This window comes from Lepidochelys kempii, chromosome 3 (genome assembly GCF_965140265.1).
Source record: "Lepidochelys kempii isolate rLepKem1 chromosome 3, rLepKem1.hap2, whole genome shotgun sequence".
Classification (NCBI taxonomy): Eukaryota; Metazoa; Chordata; order Testudines; family Cheloniidae; genus Lepidochelys; species Lepidochelys kempii.
Window position 1 is genome coordinate 107,840,965 of NC_133258.1, and position 8,747 is coordinate 107,849,711.

The 8,747-nt window shown below is 45.1% G+C and overlaps 1 protein-coding gene across 1 annotated transcript; it reads left to right on the forward strand.

The window, feature by feature from the left end:
- The first annotated feature begins 413 nt into the window (after positions 1–413).
- On the forward strand, positions 414–4,041 carry GJE1 (gap junction protein epsilon 1). Its single transcript, XM_073337488.1, has 3 exons — positions 414–495; positions 2,237–2,419; positions 3,577–4,041. The coding sequence occupies exons 1-3, from the start codon at positions 457–459 to the stop codon at positions 3,970–3,972; spliced, it is 618 nt and encodes a 205-aa protein (XP_073193589.1). The 5' UTR covers positions 414–456; the 3' UTR covers positions 3,973–4,041.
- Positions 4,042–8,747: the final 4,706 nt, after the last annotated feature.

The following is an 8,747-nucleotide window of genomic DNA, read 5'->3' on the forward strand; positions in this document are numbered from 1 at the left end:
TTCCTAAATAGGGAGAGGTTGCAATAGGTTGTACAAGGACTCGCCGAGTTCCAGGTCAGTCTGAGTGGCCGAAAGACAAAGTGGTCTCTATTTGGGCAGTGGAAGGGGGGACGCTTGGAGACACAAATCGGCGGGCAGATCCAGCTTTCTCCTCCCCCCAGCGCAATTTGAGCTTGAGCGCGCAGTAGCCCCTGCTGAGTGAGGCGGCGGCGAGGCAGGGAGGAGCGACGCATGAGGCCGCGGATGATTACCGGAGCGCTGCCCACAGATGTGTGTGTGTCTCTCTCTCTCTCCCTCTCCCTGCCTGGGGTGAGCGCGCTGGGCGGGCGAGGCACCGCTGGCGGGACAGCAGCTTCCTTCCAGGATGCTCCCGGCTCCTCTCCCTGGACGGAGCCAGTGGCTGCCGCGGAGAAGCGGGACCCAAGAGCAGCAGCTCCTGACTTGAGCGCCAAGTGAATGGGGCGCCCCAACAACACCACGCCGGGGCTGCGGCTGGTGCGTACTGCGCCGTCTCGTTGCGGTTGGTCCCTGCTTTCCACTAGGTCCAGCTCTGCGGAAAAGTTGGTTCCCATCTGAGAAGGAGGGGAAAGGGAAAGCCCCGCATGGCTCTGCGTCCTCGGGCTGCTGCGCAGCCCGGAAAATACACCGTGCGCTGCTTTCCCTAGCCCCCACTTGAACTCTCTGCGTGGGTCAGGCTAGAGGGGGACTAAAGAGAGAGGAAAGGTGAAATATGAGGGGGAGGGGGACTGTAAGGAGGAGGATCGTGTTAGCAAATGGGGAGGATTTTATCAGTGACTATCAGAAGGGCCAGTGTAACTCCTGTGTGTGAGTGAGCAGAAAGGCGTTGGGAGAACACAGATGCAAGAAGTAAGCTTACCAAGAATGCCTTGCCCACCCCAGGATTTCACTTTAGAAGGGAGTCCCTTCCAGGGGCTGTTTGCTAGGCAGATCCCTGTGCGCGAGATGCTTCAATGTTTCCTAAGTTTTCACTGATTTCCTTTGCGAGAGAGACTCATTCTCTGTACTCGGGTATCTCATCATGGGAGCCCACCGGGATTGAAACCCCCAAGGGGCATTTTTTTTGTGTTACTCTCATTCTCAAGTAGCACAGTGATGTTGGGAGCTCACTGCCACTTGCATGTTCCCCTGTCTATTGTGTGACTGTGTTACGGTGTTGCACGTTTCTGCTGACTCCGTTCATGGATTATTAGGCAAACCACATGTATCCTGCTTTTGTTTGGGCTCTTTTTTTTTTTTTTTTTTTTGGTCCTGAAAGAGTAAGGTTGATTGGGGCCCCAGAGATAAAAAGTAAAATGTGCAGTGACAAGTGTTTTGTACAGCAAGGGTCATGAGAGAGCAATAGCATCAGACTGAGTCTGATGACAGCAAATTGGCAATGAGGGGCATGAATTATGCCACAATTGCACTAGGATAACATCTTCCAAGACATGTCTTTAAATTACATCAAGAACTTCTATGAAGGATGTGTGAGTATTAAGTAAATAATGAAAGGAGAGGTGTTGGGGAAATAAATAAAGTGCTTTCTTTATCATGACAAATATACATGGGTGGAGATGAAAGTTCTGATAATCAAATATGGAGGAACAGAATAGCATTCTCTGAAAAGGCAGACTTTAAAAACTACATAATCCATGCTTTCCTAAAAGAAAATAAAGATGTAGCACTACTACTCAAAGTAACAGTGCAAACAGGTAAAGTTTCCTAGCCTAGTTCTAGCAAAGCCACTTTTGAGAACTTTATATGTTTAATTTCTGATACTAAATATTAAATTATCTTAGTTTAATCAATAGAATAATAAAAATTGATTGACTCTTTATTGAAGGATTCTTTTTCAATCTGCCTGACATGTCTCTAATTGTAGAATACTGAGTTTTATGAATGTAGCTGATATGTAAAGCCACTACTGAAATCACAAAAGCATAGTTGTTAAGCAGAACAACTGACAGACACAATATAAATGAGAGTGTACTAGAAACAGTAAGTAAAATCAGTCCCTAACAATAACAGGGACTTTGATTATATTTCAAGCCACTATTTGGTTTAAGGTACACAACACCCTTTGTATAATAGTTATTTTTAAAAGGGAGAAAAAAAGAGTGAGAAGGGTGTTTTTTAAACCTGAAATAAATGTTCTAGGTAACCTGAAACTGGAAGAATAACTTTTGTTCATGTTTGCCTTTATCTTTCCTGCTGCATAATCCTGCGACTGTTACAGCTCAGGCCTCCAACAGTGATTGGTCAGTTCCATACCCTTTTCTTTGGCTCAGTTCGAATGTTTTTCCTTGGAGTTCTGGGCTTTGCAGTTTATGGAAATGAGGCCTTGCATTTCAGCTGTGAACCAGACAAGAGGGAGGTTAATCTCTTCTGTTACAACCAGTTCAGGCCTATAACTCCTCAGGTAAATTTTCTTTTAATTGAAACAACCAATTATTTAGGAAATAGATAAAAGGTTCATAAAATGAAAGTAAATTCCATTTCCCCATTTTACATAAAGAGTAGTAATTAAACAGAAAGTGGTGGTAGTGTTTTTCAACAACTGGCCCCAGTTCCTGAGCTCTCCCTGACACAGTTTAGGAAGGCAGCAAGCTGGTCCCTGGTATCAAAAAGGTTGAGAAATACTGGTTTGGACATCAGTGGAACATAATCTTCTGTAATAAACTTTAATTTGTGACAAAGTAAGGGGCTAATCTTTTCATCTTTATTCACATGAGCCGTCATTACCCTTGCAAGTAGTCAGACTGATTTCAACTCATATGAATAAAGATTGCAGGATCAGCACATAAATGTACTATAAATAGCATTCTCCTACTTGGAAATATTTGTAGACAATAAGGCTGGATTCTGTAACCCCATATGCAGTCATCCTTGTTCACCTAGATCAGTCCAGTGACTACATAACAAACAGGAAGGTTGGCCTAGTAGATAGGGCCCTAGCTTGACACTCAGAAGACCTATGTTTGATTCCTGGTTCAGCTACAGATTTTCTGTATGACTTTCAGCAGGTCCCCTCATCTGCCTTAGTGCGTCTATCTGTAAAAGAAAATAGGGATAACATTTAACTTACTCACAGTGTGTTATGAGGATAAAATCCATCAGTGATTGTGAAGCACTCAGGCTGAGATCTGCAAACGCTCTTAACCTCCACTTCCCTTCTGAGTCCAACTGAACTCAGTGGAAGTTAGGAGTTTAAACATCTTTGAAGATCTGGGCCTCATACTTTGGTGATAAGGGCCATATAAGCGTCTATAGCTAGAATTATCCAGACAAATAAGGACTACTCCTGTGAATAAGGGTATACAGGCCCAGGATTTATTGACTGTAACCTACTTTATTCATACCAGTCTTCAATTAAATGAATGTTTACATGTAAATGAACTGTAAAACTGGAATAATATGTAATGGTGATTGTTCTTATCTTAAATGATCTTGTAATTGTTTTTAATGTATATCATAAATAGAAAAAAACTTCTCACAAGAAATTTGGATGTATGCCTGTTTTAACTGGCACAAGGCAATTGTACATGATCTGACTGTGAAGTTTCTGCTACCCTTTAGGTATTCTGGGCATTACAGCTAGTGACGGTTCTGGTACCTGGAGCAATGTTTCATCTTTATGCTGCATGTAGAAACATCGATCAGGAAGATATCCTCCAAAAGCCCACCTATACTGTTTTTTATATCCTCTCTGTTCTGTTAAGGATTGTCCTTGAAGTTGTGGCTTTTTGGCTTCAAAGTCATCTCTTTGGCTTCCAAGTGAACCCACTCTACAGGTGTGATGCAGGAGCCCTTGACAAAAAGTTTAATATTACCAGATGCATGGTGCCAGAACACTTTGAAAAGACAATTTTCCTCATTGCTATGTACACTTTTACTGTGATTACAGTGGTGTTGTGTGTTGCTGAGATTTTTGAGATATTATGTAGGAGACTGGGTTTTTTAAATAATCAATGACCCTGTAGTCATAGTGAACTATTCCCACTTATGTGCCATCATTCTCACTGTTGTGTATGATGGGCTTTTTATGAACAATGGAGATCTTAGTGTGAAACAAAGACCACTTTTTGTACACCTCTGCAATTTTGTATAGGAACTTCCCTTACATGAGCTTTTTCTACATTACTGTTGTAAAATATATAACTAATGGCCAGATCCAAAAGATATTTACTTGTATGAATAATCCTTACTCACATGTATAGATTGAAGCCAATGAAGCTACACATGTGAATGAGAGCCACTTCAATGCCATTTAAAGCAATTTGGTGGGGGGTAGGGGGAATGAGTTGGGGTTTTGTTTGTTTATTTGTTTTTTGTTGTTTTTTCCCCTGTCAAGGTTCCTCCCCCACTCTGAACTCTAGGGTACAGATGTGGGGACCTGCATGAAAACCTCCTAAGCTTACTTTTACCAGCTTAGGTTAAAACTTCCCAAGGTACAAATTAATTTTATCCTTTGTCCTTGGAATATCCACTGCCACCACCAAACTCTAACTGGGTTTACTGGGAAACATAGTTTGGACACGTCTTTCCCCCCAAAATCCTCCCAGCCCTTGCACCCCACTTCCTGGGAAAGGTTTGGTAAAAATCCTCACCAATTTGCATCGGTGACCACAGACCCAAACCCTTGGATCTGAGAACAATGAAAAAGCATTCAGTTTTCTTACAAGAAGAAGACTTTTAATAGAAATAGAAGTAAATAGAAGTAAAGGAATCACCTTTGTAAAATCAGGATGGTAGATACCTTACAGGGTAATTAGATTCAAAACATAGAGAATCTCTCTAGGCAAAACCTTAAGTTACAAAAAAGACACACAGACAGAAATAGTCATTCTATTCAGCATAGTTCTTTTCTCAGCCATTTAAAGAAATCATAATCTAACACATACCTAGCTAGATTACTTACTAAAGTTCTAAGACTCCATTCCTGTTCTATCCCCGGCAAAAGCAGCATATAGACAGACACAGACCCTTTGTTTCTCTCCCTCCTCCCAGCTTTGGAAAGTATCTTGTCTCCTCTTTGGTCATTTTGGTCATGTGCCAGTGAGGTTACCTTTAGCTTCTTAACCCTTTACAGGTGAGAGGAGTTTTCCTCTGGCCAGGAGGGATTTTAAAGGGGTTTACCCTTCCCTTTATATTTATGACACGCCCCCCAAATCTCAGCTAGGGTGAAACACTGGCTGGGATTTCTTCCTGGAGCTCTAGGAAAAACAGAGTTAATAAGACACATGCATCTCTAAATATACTACCAAGTACATAAAGACTAACAATATTTTCCACATCTCAAGGATGATTTTAACCAGTTGATTCTGGGAAACTTTCACGGGAGAGTGCATCAGCCACTTTGTTAGAAGCTCCTGAGATGTGTTGGATGTCGAAATCAAAATCTTGGAGAGCTAAACTCCACCGAAGAAGTTTTTTGTTAGTTTCCTTGACGGTGTGAAGCCACTTCAGTGCAGCATGGTCGGTTTGCAGGTGGAAACGCCGTCCCCAAACATATGGGCGTAGCTTTTCCAGAGCGTAGACAATGGCGTAACATTCTTTTTCACTGACTGACCAGTTGCTTTCCCTCTCAGACAGTTTTTTGCTGAGAAACACTACAGGGTGGAATCAGGTCCTTTCTACATTAAAACTGCTCCCACACCACGCTTGGACGCATCTGTGGTTACTAGGAATGGTTTGTCAAAGTCTGGGGCCCTTAGTACAGGGTCAGACATGAGTGTCGCTTTAAGCTTGTTAAAGGCCTTCTGACACTTTTCGTTCCACTGAACGGCATTTGGCTGTTTCTTTTTGGTTAGGTCTGTCAGTGGGGCGGCGATTTGGCTGTATTGTGGTACAAATCGTCTGTAATAACCGGCCAAGCCTAAGAAGGATTGAACCTGTTTCTTTGACTTTGGGACAGGCCACTTTTGGATAGCATCCACTTTGGCCTGTAGGGGGCTGATAGTTCCTTGACCCACCTGGTGTCCAAGGTAAGTCACTCTGTTTAGGCCTGTTTGACACTTGTTAGCCTTAACAGTTAGTCCTGCCTTCCTTATGCGCTCAAGGACTTTTTGTAGATGTTCCAGGTGGTCTGCCCAGGAATCCGAAAATACGGCCACATCGTCAAGGTAGGTGACTGCATATTCTCCTAATCCCGCTAGGAGACCATCTACAAGTCTTTGGAAGGTGGCGGGTGCATTTCGCAGCCCGAAAGGGAGTACATTAAATTCATACAGCCCAAGATGTGTGGTGAAGGCTGACCTTTCCTTGGCAGATTCATCTAGTGGTACCTGCCAGTACCCCTTGGTTAAGTCCAAGGTAGAGATGAACTGGGCCCGTCCCAGTTTCTCTAATAGTTCATCTGTGCGTGGCATTGGATAGTTGTCTGGGCGAGTTACAGCATTTAGCTTACGGTACTCCATGCAAAAACGTATTTCCCCATCTGGTTTGGGAACTAGAACCACTGGAGATGCCCAGGCACTTCCACAGGGGCAGATTACACCCATCTGTAACATATCCTGGATCTCCCGTTCTATAGCAGTTTTAGCTTGAGGAGACACCCGGTAAGGTTGGACTTTAATTGGGCGAGCATTACCTGTGTCAATGGAGTGGTATGCCCATTCAGTCAGTCCTGGGGTGGCTGAGAACGTTGGAGCGTACCTAGTGCACAGCTCCTGGATCTGCTGTCGCTGCATACGCCAAAGGGTCATGGAGAGGTTCACCTCTTCCACACCACCAGCACTTTTCCCTTCGTAGTAGACACCTTCAGGCCACTCAGCGTCGTCTCCTCCCTGGGCTGTAAACTGACAAACCTTTAATTCTCTGGAATAAAAGGGCTTTAGAGAATTAATATGGTACATCTTAGGCTTTCAGTTGGAGGTGGGGAATGCTATGAGATAATTAACAGCTCCCAGGCGCTCCTGGACCGTGAATGGCCCTTCCCACGATGCTTCCATTTTATGGGCCTGGAGCGCCTTTAAGACCATGACCTGGTCCCCTACTTTGAAGGAACGCTCTCTGGCATGTTTATCATACCAGGTTTTTTGCTCTTTTTGAGCATCCTGTAAGTTTTCTTTAGCAAGGGCTAAAGAGTGTTTTGTAGGTTGGTTACAAAGTCCAGAATGTTAGTTCCTGGAGAAGGTGTAAATCCCTCCCATTGCTGCTTCACCAACTGTAATGGCCCCTTAACCTCACGGCCATATACAAGTTCAAATGGGGAAAACCCTAAACTGGGGTGTGGTACAGCTCTGTAGGCAAAGAGCAACTGCTGCAACACTAGGTCCCAATCATTGGAGTGCTCATTTACGAATTTACGTATCATGGCCCCCAAAGTTCCATTAAACTTCTCCACCATGCCATTTGTTTGATGGTGGTAAGGAGTGGCAACCAAGTGATTTACCCCAGGAGCTTCCCAAAGGTTTTCCATAGTTCCTGCCAGGAAATTAGTCCCTGCATCTGTGAGGATGTCGGAGGGCCAACCTACCCTGGCAAAAATGTCTGCTAGTGCCTGGCACACATTTTTAGCCCTGGTGTTGCTTAGAGCTGCTGCTTCCGGCCATCGGGTGGCAAAATCCATGAAAGTCAGTATGTACTGCTTTCCTCTGGGTGTCTTTTTCGGAAAAGGACCCAGAATATCCACAGCTACTCACTGAAATGGAACTTCAACGATGGGGAGTGGCTGGAGAGGGGCTTTGACCTGGTCTTGGGGTTTTCCCACTCTTTGGCATACTTCACAAGACCGGACATAGGTAGAAACATCCTTGCCCATTCCCTCCCAGTGGAATGACCCCCCCAAACGGTCTTTGGTCCTGTTCACCCCAGCATGGCCCCTAGGGTGATCATGGGCTAAGCTCAAGAGCTTGGCCCGGTATTTAGTTGGAACTACCAACTGTCTCTGAGGATGCCAGTCTTCCTGGTGTCCACCAGAAAGAGTTTCCTTGTATAAAAGTCCTCTTTCTACAACAAACCTGGATCGATTAGAAGAGCTGAGAGGCGGTGGTTGCTCTGTGCTGCCGTCCAAGCTCTCTGGCAGCTTTCATCTGCTTCCTGTTCAGTCTGGAACTGTTCCCTTGATGCTGGAGACATCAGTTCCTCATTGGATTGTGGACCTATGCTTGGTCCCTCTGGAAGCGATGTAGGGGATGGGGCTGTTTCTGTTGACTGTGAATCGCTTTCCGCTGGTGCACTATGTTGGGATTCAGGCTCCGGCTGAGCCTCTTGTGCAGGGTTATCGGCTGCTGCCGGTTCAGGTTCGGTGGGGCCCTCTGGTGTTGAGGTTGCAAGTACTGGATTCAGTGCTGGCAAATGGTCTGGTGCTGGTTGTTCCGCTGGTTCCAGTTCTGGGACTGGTTCCGTCTGGGTCTCTGGGACTGGATCCACTACTGCTGTTGCAGACATTGGCCTGGGGTCCGGGTCCATCACCTCTGACCGGGTCCTGATAGAAGTTTCCGGAACAGAACTAGGCCTCACGGCTTGTTTAGCCTGGCTGCGGGTGACCATTCCCACCCTCTTGGCCCGCTTCACATGATTGGCCAAGTCTTCCCCCAACAGCATGGGGATGGGATAATCATCATAGACTGCAAAAGTCCACATTCCTGACCAGCCCTGGTACTGGACAGGCAACTTGGCTGTAGGCAAATTGAAAGAGTTGGACTTGAAGGGTTGAATCGTCACTTGGATCTCTGGGTTGATTAAATTGGGGTCCACTAAGGAAGCATGGATAGCTGACACTTGTGCTCCGGTGTCCCTCCACG

What these genes read in the sequence shown, in the direction of transcription:
- GJE1 (XM_073337488.1), top strand. Translation starts at nt 457, where the DNA reads ATGGGGCGCCCCAACAACACCACGCCGGGGCTGCGGCTG. An exon ending in CCACGCCGGGGCTGCGGCTG is followed by an intron (nt 496 to 2,236) that starts GTGCGTACTGCG and finishes CGACTGTTACAG; the next exon opens with CTCAGGCCTCCAACAGTGAT. An exon ending in TCAGGCCTATAACTCCTCAG is followed by an intron (nt 2,420 to 3,576) that starts GTAAATTTTCTT and finishes GCTACCCTTTAG; the next exon opens with GTATTCTGGGCATTACAGCT.